Raw genomic sequence first — 17627 nt, forward strand, 5'->3', positions numbered from 1 at the left:
CAGCATCCTGCTGGTAAATCTGTTGTGGGGGAAGAGGCAGAGGGAGGGAAGGGGTGTGGGGGGCAGATTGAGGCCCCCATGGTGAGGGAGACAGCGAGAGTGAGGCTGAGGCTAGTGCTATACAGCCAGGATGGGGTGCAGGATGGAGCCACAAGCAGCTCGTCTGGGAGGTTGTGTGCCCCTGGATCTGTGCAGGGGTAAGGGCAGGCTGCTGCTGTAGGCTTGGGCTGGTTCTTCCTGGTGGGGAGCTGCACTGGACTGTGCTTAGGGAAGGCAGTGGCAGGGCTGAGAGGTGAAGTTGGGGGGGGCTACAGTGAATTTTTGGGTGGCTGCAACCCTCCCCCGTAGCCCCCTCTCCCAGCACTGCCACCACCTGCCTCAAACGCAGCCCAGCCCCCACCAGGAAGAGCCCAGCACCGCCCTGGCCCCAGCCCACAGTGGCAGCCTGCCCTCCCCCAGATGCAGATCTGGGGGCACACGCCCCCCATGCCCGCCTGGGGTACACACAGCGGTGGGAGCTGCCCCCACCCTGACAAGCCACTTGTGGCTCCATCCATCCTAAGCCTGTCCTGGCTGGGCAGAGCCTGGCCTCAACCCTACTCCCTACCCCATCATGGGGGCCATGATCTGCACCCCGCCTGCCCCTTACCCCACAACAGACTTACCAGCCGGACACCACTTTCCAAGTTGCCAGGTCGCATATCGGTTATCGAATCAGTATCAGCCAATATGGCTCCTTAAAAATCAGCCATCGGTATCAGCCCCAAAGTTCTCTATTGGTGTACCCCTAGTTAGTGGTGGAATTGATGCAGCTTAGAGAAACCTGCACAGATTATATCAACCTCAGGCTTTCTGACAGTCTGTACTTGTTCCTTATTACACCTATTTTTAGCCATCAGTGCTATCGGACTCAGAACTTCAACCTGGTGCCTACCTGAAACCCCACATTAATTGTGTTACAATTTATAAGATGCCACATGTACAAGCTATATATGGCATGATAAAATAGCAAACCAACCACAAAGATGTTCAACATGTAATGTAGCACACACATTCATTTGCACGTGCATGTTAATGCCCTAAGGTGCATGCCCTCTGACAGACTGCAGTGCTCTTTTTCCACAGGTGCTGAGTGTGTGTGTGCGTGCGTGCGTGTGGGGGGGGGGAGGGGGCGGGCAGCAGGGGCGGCAATGAGTGGAAGTTACCTATTAGAATCAGCTATCTTTCCTGTTTAATATGCTATTATCAGTTTAAAACCTTACTGAGTGTAGGTCAATAAACTTCTGTTTTTTTAAAGAATAATAAGTTTTGTTTCTTATTTTGCATGTAGTAATCCCACACTGAAAGACAAAGTTTGCGAGTAAATAAAAAGCTACATTGTGTGTGTAGATGCGAGTGTGGCAGGGAAGGGGCACCAGGGAAGAGGAAGATTAAACATAAGCATCTTCCCTGTTTTGGTACTGTCATTGTAAATATGACAAAGTACCAAATGGGCTCTGTCCATTACATAAATTTTACAGTTTACAATAAAACTGCAATTAAATAATCCTGAACTATAGTCTTAGGGATCCTTCACAATTTTCAAAGCAATTTTTAAAATTAGCAATACAAAACTGTTAGTAGCATATACCGTATTTCCTGAGATACAAGATGAGGTTCCCCACCCACCCAATCAGCATGGGGAAAGAGCCCCTATGTCTTATATTTGCAAACAAGAAAATCTCATTAAATTCAATGTCTGTCATTAAACTGCTGCCAAAAGCAGCATGTGCTCACTAACAGAAACCAACTATGAAGCTGATTAAATGCAGCCAACAGTTAGGACACGTATAACCAATGTGTCCCATACTGGGAAAACATACTGATGGGCAAGAGGGCTGCCTGACTCCCCCCTCCCATCTTGATCTGTTTTCCCTGATGTAGCAATGGTAGAGGGACAAATTCAAGGCAAACTTCCAATAATTAGATTCTATCTGGAAAATATATAGAAAGCTTATAAATCTTCCATATATAGAATCTAATTAGAGAAGAGGTAGTCTTACATTCAGTATAATCTTATATTGGAGTAAATATGGCAATTCCTCCAAAATCAGTACCCACAAAATGGGGGTGTATGTTTTAAGTGGGGAAGCTGTTTTCTTCACTGGAAAAGAAGCACTCCTAGAGACACTGTGCATGTCACGTAGTTGCCAAGATGACTGATACTTGTATCTGCTCAGCAAGCCAATGGGGCAGAATCTTGTGTTAACCTTCCCATACCTGCAGCTCTTGGCTACACTGTACTTTGTGTCCAAAGCAGCAAGTGAGCTGTTGGCACTATTTTGATGAGGTTTGTGATGTGGAAATGACACTATTTACATAGCAGTGGTTCTCAACCTGTGGTCTGTGGACCCCTGGGGGTCTGCAGACTACTCTAAGGCAGGGGTTTTCAGCCCCCCTTTTAGTAAGTGTACCTCCGAGGGGGTGGGGGGAAGGTGGCAAGCGGCTGGATGCGGGGTTGCAGGGAGGAGGTGGCTTTCTGTCCCTGCGTACCTCCTGGGACCTTTTTAAGTACCCCCAGGGGTATGCATACCCCTGGTTGACAACCCCTGCTCTAAGGGGTCTGTGAAAGATGACCATGATCAAAGGTATGTGGATATCCACACTTAAAATTCAAAGGGGTCTGCACCTCAATTCAAAATTTGTTAGGGTCCGCAAATGAAAAAAGGTTGAAAACCAGTGATTTACGGTAAAGAAGTAACAGTCTTGAGTCTGCCTTTTGCAAGAGGCTTAATTCTGTTCAACAAAGTCCTCCTGGAGACAGTGCAGCACCACAAGAGAGATTCTGCCACACTTAAAAGTTCCTGAGGCCACACACTGTTTCCAGGACTTATTCTGTCACACAATTGGCCATGACTCCAGAAAAATCCTTTTCCCCGCCCCCTACATTCTATTCTGGTCTTCCAAAAATAAGGTGCATGTTTTATTAAGGCAGGCTTGTCCAACATATGGCCCGAGGACCGCCATACGGCCTGCCAAGGCATTTTCTGTGGCCTGCGGTGCTGCGACGGGAAATGAAAGTAAACACTGTTTACTTTCGTTCCCACCCCTTATCCCTCCCCCGCCCCTCCGCAGCTTCCTAATGGCTGCTGAAGGGCTGGGGAAGGGACCAGGTTCCCACACGCACTGCATCAGCTTGACACTGCTGACGCGGTGCGTGTGGGAGGAGTAGCAGCCAGCAGCGAAAGTGCAGGTCATCGGTGCAGCGCGGGGCAGTCCCGGGCAGATCTTGCACTGGCCAGCACCGCAGGTGACAAGCGGAGCCCGGCCGGGCATACGCGGGGCGAGGGGAGTGGGGACGAAACCCCCCCAGATCCTCCCCAGTCACCTTCCCCTGAGCTAAATCGCCACTTACACCTGGCTCTGCCCCTTGGGGTTGCGGCTGGGGAGAAGGAGGCATCATCCCAGGGCCCCCGTGCCTGCCCCGCTCCACACTCACCTGCGTGGTTCATCTTCCCAGCAGCAGGTGGAGAAGCTGCAGCTGGGGGCTGCCTGGGCACTGCCCTGGGCCTGGCTCGCAGGTCCCCGTGTGAGCGCACTGCGCTGGCCCAAGCTCGCTGTGCTGCCTCCGCTTCCTCCTCTTCCCTTCCAGGCAGAGCAAGCTCCCCCCCCCGCCCTTTTTTTTTTTTTGCTGGCTCCAGGCTGGGTCCTTTAAGCCCTGTGCCGGGGGCAGTCCACACTGCATTGGCAGGGAAGGGGTGGCACAGTGAGGTGCGGGGATGAGCATGTGAGCGTGAAACATGGCTGCCCAGCTAGCAGCGGGGCTATGTCCCCAGGCGGGATGCTGAAGAGCCTGCGCAGGGGTGCCACATGCATGTGTGCACTCGTGAGGAGGAAGCACAAGGTCACACTCGCGCTTTCCTCCTCCTCCATGGGAGCCAGGGGCGAGGAGGGAGGCGGGGTCCATGCACGTGGCCGTGTGTGAAGACTGGGGTCTTCATCTCCGATGGAGCCGGGCAGCGTCCTGAGGCGCTGCTTCTCCTCCTTCTCCTCTCTGCTGCTGCTGGAGGCCAACAGACCTCCACAGCCAACAGCTCCTCCATGGCTTCCTCTGCCTGGTGCTGTACGCCCAGGTATCCCAGGGCAAGACTGCATTATGCTTCTTTCATTCATTGAGAAGTGAGTAGAAGGGCAAGTGTTTATTTTAGTCAAGCATTTGGTATTATTTCATTCTTGCTTTTATATTGTTTTTATTTTGGATTTTAAATCACATTTCCAGACCCATTGCATTGTCACTTCCTGCAACTTCACTGGTGTCAAAGGTCACGTGACATCACTTCCTGATATGATACCACTTCCTGTGAGGTCTTTGAATATGGCTCACTGGCGCAGTGGGTGATAAAAAGTTCATGATCCAGCCCCACATTCAAAAAGGTTGGACACCCCTGTATAAAGGGATGTGATGTACGTGAGAAGATGTCCTCACTGGAGAGGGAGAGACTTCTATTGCACTTTGTGGAATATGCTACTATACCAGTAGAAGGCATTATCTGTATTTCTGACATAAGTACCTGTTCTTCTCCTTTTTCTACCTCAAGTAATTTTCCCAGCTACAAGAACTCTGACAGATAAAAATTACTGTGATTAATACATTGTCATTGTTACACCATTTGCTTTAAAGACTAGAATTCTAAAAAAGTGAAGGTTTGGTTTTTGAAAAAAACCTGTTTTTGATTCAGAAGTATAAAATAATAATTCTAAAATAAGTTATGCAATCTGTAAAATGAAAATTGTATTTAAACAACTGGAGTTCTACGGCTTGACATAAATAACTTCAGAATGAAAACTAATGGATCGCATACTCAGTCCTGTGTTAGAGCATGCATATTTATCAGAATTACAAACAAATACATTCAAAATGTTCATTATCATTTAACAGCAAAGAGAAAAAACATCCTCCTCTCCCCTCAGGAGGAGAATTGGGGGTTCCTTTCTAGCTTGGGACAAAGAGAAATGGGAAATAGACAAACTGATATGGTACTAATATCCAATGTACACAAAGTGAATGCTTAATTTGCCACAAAATATGCAATTTCCTTCAGTGTCATTTTTTATTGTCTCACAGCAGTGTAAGAAGTGTAACCACTTCAGTTATTTATCAAAATCTCATTTAAGTAAAGCAAGTCCTACTTTTATATCTCATTCATCTTCAACTGTTGCAAGTTTGATTAATTAGCCTTCTTCCTGTAAGCCACACAGTTATTTTCTAGATCATACGCAATATGAAACTTTTGGCAAATTTTACAACTACTTTATTTCAGCATACGTTAAAAGTTGAACTGATATGGAAATTATAGATATAAATATAGACAAATATAGATATATGTGTCTCAGGATAGAAGTGGCTGGTCTGTCATATAAATAAATGATAGATCCATGGCAAAGAGGCTGCTATTTCAAACTGCAATGTCTTTGTTGTGATGGGATAAATTTAATGTGTGGCACCCTTTGATAGACTCAAAGCACCCCCAGAAAATGCCAGTCCTTCATTTTCATTTGTTTTTTTGGCTACAGAAAAATAATAGAACAATCCTGCTGCTCCTGACTGCTCAGAAAGACCACAACAGGTCAGAATGCACTTAACACTCTAGATTCCTATTTGAATCTCTAGGTTTATCTTGTGTATTATGTTTGTTGGTAGCACTGTGCAGCACCCTTGAAAGGACTTCATGGAACCCCAGGGTGCTATGTCACCCTGGATGAGAATCACTATCTTAGACCCTCCACTATCCCACAGTGCTCTGGTTTCCCTGCTATGGGAGAGGGTGGGAGGGAGAGCAGTTGGCTCTTTGACAGCCTGACCAGCCTGGAACTGTCAGGGAGACTCGCAAGCTGCCCTGCCCCTGCTGCCATCAGGTATCAATGGAGCAAGGCAGCCATGGCAGCAAGGTGGCAGAACCTCTCCTCCCCATCCTAGTGAGTCTTTTCTGCCCAGAAAAGCTTGAATGCAATCTTGTTCCCATTGCTGTTATATTGCTATTGGAATGGGGCAGCTTTGGCAGGGGGTGGCAATGCCCTCCCTTGCCTAGTCACCCCTTGTCAACCTGGGGCATCTTGCAAGCAGCACTTTAAATTTTCTGGTGTGATGGCAGCTTGGGACCAGGGAGCTATTTTCTGGTCCTAGATTGCCTACAAGCCCTCTGAAGTGTCTGCACTCTGCCCACACTTCTAGAACTTTAAAGAGTCTGGGACTGGAAAGTGCTCCCTGCCCCAGGCTCCTGGCATGCCCTTTAAAGTGCTGAGGGCAGGGCGAGCCAGTTAACATGGGGCCCTGTTGTTCCCATGTTTTGAGAACCCCATAGGGCTTTTAACATTTGGCTCCCAAAGCTCTTTATTTTGTTTTAAAGTGCTGCACATTTTTAGTACTACCAAAATAATGTCTAGAGGTGGCCTACCTGACCTACAAATGTTACATTTTACACAAGGTATGATCCTTTTAAATTTGTGGAGTAAATATGTTGATGAAAAGAATCATACAGTATGTCATTTACTAGAATATGTTTTGAATGAACAGTGAAGAAGAAAAAAGGTGGTCTTTTCCCCTCCACAACTTGGAGAAAATAGTATCCACCATTGGCATGAATATACACAAATGTATAAACTGCACACAGCAGCATGCTCTCCACAGTTCTGCTCCCTCTTCCCCCAAAGGAGGCTGCCAGAGGACCAAGACCCCCCCCCCCACTAGTACACTCCATAGAGCGCACACATGTAACAGGAAACACTTCATTTTGAAGCATTTCTAAATACTTGTTGCTTCTCCCAGGGGTTTTAGGGTTTTTTGGGGGAGTGTTTCATAGTGCATGTATGTATAGCTGTCTGCTTACCCTCCAAAATGCTTCTGTTACATCTGTTCAGAACTTAATAAACAGAGTGTAACATTTAGTGTTCCATGTTTTCAGTTTTTATTTAAAAAAACTGGGAATTTTTCAGTGTTTATTTTCCAAACAAAAACTGGGTTGAAATGGGGATAAAAGGAAGAAAAGGGGGGAAGGGGGGGAAATCGGTTTAAATCAGGGAAAATAATAATACACTCCCATGGCGGTGAGGGAGGGAGGGAGGAAGGCTGGGACCAGGAAAGGGGTAGGGGAAGGGGCACAGCACAGCCCGTCAGCTGCTTCTGGGGCTGCAGCAGGGAGCAAAGCAGAGGGAACTGTCAGTGGGTGTGGGGTGGGGGGGTACAGCTCTTGCTGCTATGTGCACCCTGGGAGGGCTGCAGGCTGGGGGGTTGTGCCAGGCTCTTCCTGTGGGGCACGTGTCCCCAGATCTGAACACAGGACAAGAGCAGACTGCTGCTGCAGGCTGAGGCCAGCAGTGGCACCAGGCTCTTCCTGGTGCTCTGGGCAGGCAGCAGCCTTCTTTTGTCCAGCGTGCACATCCAGGGGCACATGCCCCCCAGAACAGGCCAGTGCAGCACCCCAGCCCTCCTGGGGTGCACGTAGCAGCAACAGCCACAACCTCCCTGCCCTGCACTGTCTTACAGTTCCCTCCGTAGCTGGAGTCGGCCGTTCCCAGGGCCACTGCAGCAGGGGCTGGGGTGAGTGGGAACAAGCGGAGCCCTGGGGGGGTGTGGGGAGCAGTGCAGCTTGTCCCTGCTCACCCCAGCCCCTGCTGCAGCAGCCCCAGGAGCGGCTGATGCCAGCTGCCTGCAGCTGCTGGGCAGTGCTTCACCCCAAACCTCCCGGGGCACTACTTATCCCCACTCACCCCAAACCCTGATGCAGCAGCCCTGGAAGCAGCCAACACCACCTGCCTCCACCATTGCATGGCGCAACCCAGGGACTGGTGGGAGTGGCGCGTACTCTAATGCGGAAGTGGGGGGAGGGGAGACCTGATCCTGACCTCTCCCACCCCATCGGGGTCAGAGCCAGGAGCCCTGTGCCCCTGGGCAGTGGCTCCAGCCCCGCCGGCACATGCGGAGCAGCCTGGTGCAGCACCCACCATAGGGAGCGGGGCCAGGCTCTCCTGCCTGCCCCCCTGGCAGGGCTTGCAGCTCCCAGTGCCCAGGGTAGGGCTTTAGCTGGAGCTGTCGGGGTGCAGCTGGGATCTACCTGCCCTGGAAAGCAACTCCTGCAGCCCCGCCCGGAGTCAGAGCTGGAAGTCCCACACCCCCCCAGGCAGTTGCTCCAGCCACCCTCCCCACTCTCAGGGAACCAGCACTTTTAGCTTACCAGCACCCCCAGCCATTCCCCACTCATGCCAGTTGACAGGGATTTTACTGTATCTGGTAAAATTGAGTGAACTGAAAAATGGGTGTAAATCAGTAAAAACAGGTATAAAAATCAGTAAAAACCAAATAACTTAAAAAAATATCAGGGAATTTATCAGTGAAAAACTGTACAAACTGAAAATGCAGAATACTAAACATATTAGAACCAAACATATAATAGAACATTGTCTTTTTTAATTAAAATCCCTGAAGTATCTAGATGAAGCATGCGTGTACACAGTTAAATCATGTATGACGTTGATTACATTTATATAATTTTTGGAAAAGAATTTTTAGCATACAACTATTGCAATAATTTTTAGTCTTTGATGAACATAAAATATTATCCAAACCACTATGCAATAATGCTTTAGAACTTAAACTTGCAGGCTTCTGCATTTCATAAAGGATTATTGTTACCTTTTATTTCCAATAAGCATAATGACCATGTTGGAGTTGGAATGCTGGCGAGCGTCTTCTAACCAGGTTGTCAAGTGGTTGAACGTGTCCCTCCTGATAAGAGCAAGTATGAGCAAAAATGAAAACTAAGAGCTGTGCTTCAAAAAAGAACCATTTGTCAAATGTTATAACACATGCATTCCTGTCCTCTGTCATCTGCTTTTGTGGTAGGTTTTAACATTTAAGTTCACATGGAAGCCAGTACTCGGGAAGTATAAATCAAGTCTCGTACAACTGACAATATCAGACAGAGCATTAAAACCCTTGCTTCAAATTAACTGATAAGTTTTGATTGACTTCAATGAACCCAAGACTCTCTCAAAAGTCTTTAAGATGCCACCCTGCCCTGTGTTCTGCCTGGCTTCACACTAACAAGCTAACTACTTCTCTCAAAATTCTCTAGCAAGGAGTCCAGCATTTCATAAAAATAAAACACTTTAATGCTATTTTATTAAAAGCACATTGCACATCTTGCCATGCTGAATCTTGAATGTCCTGAATGGCAGAATGTGAGATTTTTGGCACCTGGGCTAAAATTTCTCAGATCCCATTGTGCACTTAAATTAACATCAGCAGCCTATCTAGTAATCTGAAATACTTTTCTATTAGCAAAAGTAATAGGTAATAGCAAAGTAAAAAGCCTATGAGGATCACACATGGTCAAAAGTCACTACAAGTCTAGATGCGAAACGAACATACATGCACACAGACTTGCTTCTGAAAGCCTGTGAAAAAGTGTTTGTGCGTATAGAGTACAGTTCAGATTCTGATAATGAGTGGATGATTTTATTAAGCGAGATTTGAGTAAGTGGTGGAATATGCCTGTAGTACAACACTTTTTGGCATTTGGTCTTGGATTTTGATGCTGATATATGGCTGAGTTTATTATGCGAGATTATAGTAGGCAGCAGACAGTGCTATTTATTTGTATATTTAACTTAATGAAGAATTCCTGTTTGAATTTTGCTATATATTGTAGATTGCTGCTTAATTTTCATTTTGCTATAAAAACAGCATTTGTCATATCTCACACTTCCTTTTCTTACCTATTAGGTTCATGAAGCTTTTACTGCCAATCTCCCCTCTGCCTGCTGGGATGTTACAAGTTTAAAGGCAAATGAGGAACAGACACTGATCAGGGATATAAGTGAAGCTATCTACAAAGATAATGTCTGAAGTTCAGCTTTGAGGGTTTTTTTGTAGTATCTTATTCTTAAACCTTTGACTGCGGAGAGACTTAGCCTGCAAAGTTCAGGGCTCAGAGTCCTTCCTAGAAGTTAGTGCTTCTCAGCAGCTAGACTTCTAGCTCATGACCAGGGATCCTAGTTTTCCACTGGGAAACCGAGCAAAAATCTCTTAAACCCCCTCCCCCACAAAAAGCTGAGCTTTTCCACGAGTAAAATAAAATGCATAGGGTCTTACTAAAAGCACAGCAGAAGTGAGAAACATGCAGGGTATCAGCACCTTTATTCTAACTCTTTTTGCTGCAATCCCCTCTCCTATCAGCCCAATGCTTTGCCACTAATCGGTGCAAGGCAAAAACCGTGGCAGAAACACGGTATTTGTCCCTCGCCGATTAGAAGTGAGGCATGAGGCCAATGGGGCCCAACTGCCAATCAGTGGTGGGGGGAGGGCAAAAGGCAAATTCTGTGGTTTTCCGCAGGAAACAGATTTCAAGGATCTCTGCTCATGACTCAGTATGATCAGCTCTCTTATCACTGAAGCATGTCTGCTGGTAACAGGGACAGGGAACAGGTAGACAAACAGCAATGAACAGGGAAATAAGGCACTGTAGATTGTTGACTTCATCTTAAAATGAGCAAGTTTGTTACCATGCAAGTCTAAAATTTCATTACCACAAAACTTTTTTTGATTTCATGGGACACCAAACAGATTTCAAGTGACACCACTTCATTAAGAACAAACAAAAAGTCTGCATGTAATAAGAATTTCTAAATATCCTAAATTATTATTTTTAAAAAATCACATTCATATAGTAGATAAACAGTACTATAATAAAGATCATTCTATAACAGTACTATAGTGCAGTCTCTCTCAACTTGTGGGTTGTGAGCCAAATGGGGGTCGCAAGAATATATGAAAGGGTTGTGGACAAACTGTAAAAATGGATCAACAAACTTTAAAAATTGATTCTCTTTTAAAGAAGTATGGGAAACCGTAGCTTTTTCCTTGCAAGCTGTCAAAGTTCCAGCCTGCAAGCAGCTGCTTGGGGTCCCCCAGGCTCCACAGACCCACCCCCCCCACCCGATCATGCCCCACACACTGGAGGGCTGGGATTTGGGGGCAGCAGGTTGGGAGTGAGGGCACTGGGTTGGGACTGGCCACTGATGTTTACAAATGGGTCCTGGTACAAAAAAGGTTGAGAAAAACGGTCCACTGCTATAGTGGAAACCATTCTTCCAGTCCCCTATTTTTAGATGATCCATTTTCCTGAAACAGTCACATTTTAGGCAAGGTTGATTTCTCTTTAAAAAGAAATATATTTTAGAATCTTGACAAAAAAAGGTTCCACTACTTGCAGTGTAAGGCTTCTGGCAGACACTATATGGCTCATGCAATTAGTATGTTATTTGTGCAATAAATGCTAATGTACCACACATTCAATCAATTTATCTTGCAATAAAAATGAGAACCTAGCCATAAAGATATTCCATATTTAAAGGAACATCTTTGTGGCTGGTTTGTATGGTGCTTTAATTTGAATGTATAGCATGTTAAAACTGCACTGTGAAACCCAATGCTGTGAGCAGGGACTAATAGCAAGCTGTATGATGTGGCTGTAAAGGCCCAGGTGTGCAATGGGAACTCAGAAGTTTAATTTCGGATACCCAAAATTGCACATCCTGCCAGGCCAGGTCTTGAACATGCACCACTGCATATTTAAACTAATGCCACCAAGGGCCTATGTGACAAATCTTCTGGTGACTTCTCTTCTTGAATTGTGACTCTTCTCATACAAAGAAATTTTATACACAGATCGTTCTGTTATAAAAAAAAAAAGGTTTTTTTGAGCGCAATTCTACAATTAGGATTCACGGATGAAAGCTATCATATAGAAAAGGACTCCTTGGAAGTGTTTTTGAAAGTTCTGATGAAACTGGTTTTGCTTCATTAAGAATATGACCTTTGGAAAAACATCACAACTGTGTATTTTTGACTTCGGGAGTTTATGTCAAAACTATGTTTTGTGAACAATGTGTAGTAAAAAGTACACCCCGAAACTGTGAATACGCAACAGTCTGGAATTCACAGATGTTGTACAGTACAAAGAACTGTCTACTGCACACTGTAGTTGGTATTTATATATATAGCCTGTTCCCAATATGACAGTCTTTAGCTATATAACAATAAACTCATTCTCAAGCAACATGATACATTTTTTCTACTATCATAGGGCAGTTTTACACATGCTCAAGGGATTGGGGGGCGGGGGGGAGGCTTTAATTAGAGCAGCTGAGAACTGCTCTAATTAAAGTGTCACAGCGTCTCATGTATCTGTGTCTCTTGTTTCAAAATGGCAGTGGGGGTGCTTGAGCTAAAGCTCGTTTAACAAGCTTTAGTTCAAGCACCCCTACCACCATTTTGAAGCGCGGGGATGCTGATCCATGAGACATGAAGGCTGATGGGAGCATGATAATTACCATGCTCCAGCAGACTTGATTAATCAAGTCTGCTCTAAGGCACTAGCTCATCTACAGGCACCCTCAGGTAAAAGTGTGGCACTATATAATACAAAACACCACTGAACTACTATGGGTTTGCTATCAGTTTGGGTCCAGGAATTCCATAAAAACAGAAATCTCAGATTAAAAGCACACGTGCAATCTAAGATATTATACAATGAAGTACTATCAGTTTGTCAACAGCTATGTCAGCAAAGTATGGGGTTGAGTTATCCACTGAATAGGAATCAAGTAAAGCCTTGCCAGCGTTCAAAGAGAAGCTACAGAACGAGTGGTAAAAACATCATTCTATTGTCATACTATCTATTATAAATTCTTGTTTGAAGTATGCACTCAAAAATAACTGGACATTAATAACAAAGCAATAAATTAGAATATTTAACAATTCAGATGTATGCTTGATTGTGAAAAATGTCTGTTTACCGAGGGAAAAAAAAAACAATGTTAAGGACCACGTGGTCTAAGGTTGCACGTGCACCTTTAATCAAGCAATTTAATCCAGGTAGCACACTCTTAACACTCATTAACACACACACCACCTAGTTTTTCTATGAGTTAATTTACTTACTGATCTTAGGAATGTTCCTATAGAAAGAAAACACTACAGTGAAGTTTGAAATGTCTACAATATTTCAGACGTCCTATATCAAGTTTCTCACCTTGTAATGTCATACACTAGTAACGCCCCTGCTGCCCCTCTGTAGTATGACCTTGTGATGGAACGGAAGGACTCCTGCCCTGCCTGTAGGAAAACAAAGTTATTTCATTTATTGAAATTATTCTTTTTGAAGAAACATGAAAACTTACTACTTGTAGAGAGGTTGTTTGGAGGTGAAGGGGACTGGAGAAAGGAAATCTCACTACTTCTGGCAAAAGAGGGCACATGACTACAGCATAGTGCCATTAAAAAAAAAAAAAAAAAAAAAAAAAAAAAAAATCAGGAACAAGACCTCTAAACCTTTTTTGGCAATCCCTGACAACCCAATTTACTGAATGGCTTCACAATACATGAATCATTATTAGAGCACAGAATGGACTCCTAGCAACTAAGCTCTGAAGACAAATTTGAAAGGAAGCAAATAACCCAGAGCTTCACATTTGAATTCAATAACCCGCTCCCTGGGGCAGCTGTTGACACTAGAATAAATAAAGCCCATTGTAAATAAATGATGAATGACATCTTTACGCCCACCATCTGCTGGTGTAAAGGTTGTTGGAAGGCCAAGGATGAAGATTTTATCCGTTATATCATAAACTGCAGCCAGCTTTCAACAGTCTTCAGATGGAATTCTTTCAGTAATCATTTTATTATGAAAAACAGAAAATGGTTCTGAATTCAATTTTATATAATTCTGCTCTACAGTGAATCAATTTCCTCTGTACTTGATGTATGCTTCTTGTCAAATGGCAACAGGATATAAAAATCATCTTCATACCCACTGGTGAAACAAACTCCACAGATCCTGTATACGTAGGCAATTTCTCTTTTTTGTTGGAAAAAACAAGATCTGTTAAAAATGTCTCAGCAAGGATGTGTTCCACTGATTCATGTTCACGGTCACATTAAAAGACACATCAGTTTGTTCTTTCTCTTACTCAACCCAAAATATTCCTAACTCCTTGGAAATGTTGCCATGCAGGTCTTGAAACAAAAATCTCACTATTAGTTCTACTGAAAAATATCCATTTCTGCATTTATAATAGTACTAGCTTCTGCAGAACAATGGACCTAATGATAAGTTCATTTACTCAAATCATACAGTGAATATGAGCAATGTTTACGTAACAAAGCAGCTCAACAGATAGAAGTACAGGCCCAACCAATATGCAGCTCTTGAAAAATATAGAGGCAGACCCTCACCTCTCTTTTCTCACTTCCTGGGAGAAGTGCTCACCATCATCTGACAACCATGGTACTAAGATGCAAAACATTCATTCCAACACAAATGTATACTATGCATGATTTTTAGCAACATCAGAAAACACCACTTAGCAGGATCAGAAGATGCTAACACTTAGAGGGGATCCTCCAGGGAGATTGTTATTTGCACATTATAAAGAATTTTTAGAAATGAAACCAGAAAAAAATTTAAAAGGTAGTACCTAATCCAGAAAAAGGTTTCCAGCAAACCTGAATATTGTGCAGGGAATTTTCTCTCATTTTATATGAAAACAAGTTTTATTTCAAGGAAATCCTTCTTGAATCCAGGAGAAGAATTCACTAGGAAGAGTAACCTAACCCATGTCTACTTTTTCGAAGAGTAGCAGAATGATACATGCTTTGCCATACTACATACAGTTAACAACAACAACAACAAAGCTTTATGACCTTTTGGAATAACCTGCAGCAGCTTAAAATTTCAAGAATCATATTCTTATGACCTACTTAAAGTTAAGGGTATGCGTGTGTGCACGTATGTGCATTTATACACACACAATCAATGTAAAAGTTATAATTTGTAAATACTTCTTTGGCATAATGATGACACACCAGACTCTAGATCATCTTCAGGTGCTAAATGAACCCAACACCACCTTTCAACTATTGTAAAAAGGAGTAAGAAGAAAGTTGTGTATGCTAAAGAACAGACAGGGTTACCTATCCTTACTTCTCAATCCTGAAAATTCATAACCTGCACAAAATAATGTTTGCATAAGGGGTAATAATGAGTAAATAGATCTCAAATTCACTCAAAGTAAAACACAAGAAAGACACTTACTCCCAACAGAAAAGTTAGTATTGCCAAATTACTGGAGCTATTAAGCTAACATATGCTAGCCTGAACAAGTTTGGGTATTTCTACAAACTACACTAAGACTCCCCATTTGTCCCAACGATAAATTCCACTGAGCTTCCTTTCACCAAAAATATCAGACCCTTTGTCATGCCTGGGGTGACCCACAATTTGACCAGAGGCTCCATATACATATATGATTCTATGCATGTCCCATGCATGGATTTCAAAATTAATGTAAACATTTTTTAATTGAAAAATAATTGAAGTCTTCAGTGTCCCCATGAGGATTTTTTTTTTTACCACAACTTCTTGCGGTAGGGAGTGGGAAAGCCATAAAAAGTCATTATTTTGCTATTTGTAGCATAAAATATCAGCACTCATGTTTTAAATAAATGTACAGCCCACTTGGTAGCACTTGTCTGAGTGCTACCATTAGCATTTCAATCAAGCATGCCCTCAGATATACAGTCACAATTCTCCACATCATGGCAGTATTTAAATAAAACACGATGAATAAAAGAGTTTCCATAAAGGAGACCTTAAATGTTAAGTTTAACATGTCATTGGCTCTCTACTTATTCGATTAAAATTTGTCTATAAAACTAGAAAATAGTTAAAATTATTTTTATTACAAAAATATAGAGTGTAATACTATACTGCAGATACAAATTAATAGTCAACAGTATACATTTCAAAAGGAGATCCCCATGTCAGGAAGATGCAAAGTATCAAATATGATCTATATATTTTAAGAAAATAATTTTGCACATTAACCCCTTGTTCATCTAACACACACTAAAATGCCCTGAAATCAGGAGGGAAAAAACAAAGGGGAGGGAGTTGACATTCATAATCAGCCATAAAATAAGCTTTAAATTCTCCCAGTAACCTTAAACACATTATTTCATACCTTTATTAAAAAATCATGTTACTGCTTTGCAAGTCTGGTCTAGAGGGACCAATTAGAATTTAGCTACTCATGTTGCCAAGAGTGACATTTATTAAGGTAGCAACATTGGAGCTCAATATAAAATTAAAACTAGATTATGTTATTATGTTTGGAATAGACATAAAAGTGGCCGCAGCAGACCTCTAACCCTCATAAACCGAGGTATTTAGTTTTTTTCATAGTACATATTTTTGAGCCAACTATTTACAATGAAGTATTATCAATGTATGCCAAAAACTGTAAGAAAAACGCAGGTTGAAAGAATGATTAAAGCCTTATCCATAACCAGAATTAAATCAAGCTAGTCAAATCAAGGCAAACCCTTACTCTCAAGAATATGAAATACGCCTCACCTGTGAAACTATGAGAGCCAAAAAAGATCAGTGTTAAAATATAGCAAGCCTTTAACAAAAACCAAAAGGTTATGTCTACACCAGGCTTGTCCAACATACGGCCTGTGGGCTGCCATGCAGCCCGCCAAACCATTTTATCTGGCCCGCGGCAGCAGCACTGCAGGAAGCAGGGAGCCGTGGCAGCAGAGGGGCGGCAGTGCGGAGCCACCGTTGTGGAGCGTGGGGAGGCGGCGGCGGCACAGGCTGCGGAGCCACTGCCATGGAGTGTGGAGCCGCGGTGGCGGGGCCACAGCAGCGGAGCCGTGGTGGCACAGAGCTGCGGTGGCGAGGCAGGCAGGGCTGGCCTGCAAGCCCCAGCTGGCAGCGAGAGGAGGGGAGGGGAGTTGCTTACCCCCTGCGGGGCCCAGGGGAGCGGCCCCACACAGGAGGGCAAGCAGCAGCTGCTGGCACTGCCGGCCCTCGCCTTCCTCCTCACCCACCCGCTTGAAGCCAGCCCCGCTGCCCTGCCCTGCCCCACAGCAAGGCAGCGCCTGTTCCCCTGGCCAGTCTCCCCCCGGGCGCTACAGCTTTCTGGGCCCGGTCATGAGGCCCCGAGGGGGCCGCTTCTCATGTGCTGCTGGGGATGGGAGGAGGAGCCCGGCCAGGTCTGCACCAGCCAGCAGAAGTAGTGGCGGAGCCTTGTGCCACTCGGGATGGGACGAGCCTGCACCGGTCAGTCCCGAGCAGCACACGGCTCCACTGCCGCTTCTGCTGGCCAGTGCAGACCTGGCTGGCCTCCTCCCGTCCCCAGCAGCACATGGGAAGCCAGCTTCAGCTGCATGCTGCTTTTCCTGGCCAGTGCCCACCCTGTTCTGCCCAGGTGGGTCCTGCAACACCATGTCAACCCAGGCATGGCACTGGCAGGCCAGGCAGGCCCCAGGTTAACCCAGGCCTGGGCCTGTGGCTTCTCCAGCACCAGGTCAATCCGGTTGTAGCCAAGCGGCTCCTGCAGTACCAGGTCAACCCGGGCATGCATGCCATGTCAAGAAGCACCACATCAACCCCTGCAGCTTCACTGGTGTCAAAGGTCACATGACATCACTTCCTGATATGATACCACTTCCTGTGACGTCTCTGAATATGGCTCGCTGGCCCACTGGGTGATAAAAAGCTCGTCATCCGGCCCCACATTCAAAA

The 17627-nt window shown here is 44.7% G+C and overlaps 1 protein-coding gene across 1 annotated transcript in view; it reads right to left on the bottom strand.

The window, feature by feature from the left end:
- RAB2A (RAB2A, member RAS oncogene family) overlaps positions 1 to 17627 on the bottom strand; it is an 82863-nt gene that overhangs the window by 22619 nt on the left and 42617 nt on the right. Inside the window, exons 4-5 of the mRNA XM_006270725.3 lie at positions 13071 to 13153; positions 8669 to 8761 (exon numbers count right to left, since the gene is read on the bottom strand). Coding sequence (XP_006270787.1) covers positions 8669 to 8761; positions 13071 to 13153 — 176 coding nt within the window. The remainder of the gene's footprint in view (positions 1 to 8668; positions 8762 to 13070; positions 13154 to 17627) is intronic.

Source organism: Alligator mississippiensis, chromosome 3, assembly GCF_030867095.1.
Source record: "Alligator mississippiensis isolate rAllMis1 chromosome 3, rAllMis1, whole genome shotgun sequence".
Lineage (NCBI taxonomy): Eukaryota > Metazoa > Chordata > Crocodylia > Alligatoridae > Alligator > Alligator mississippiensis.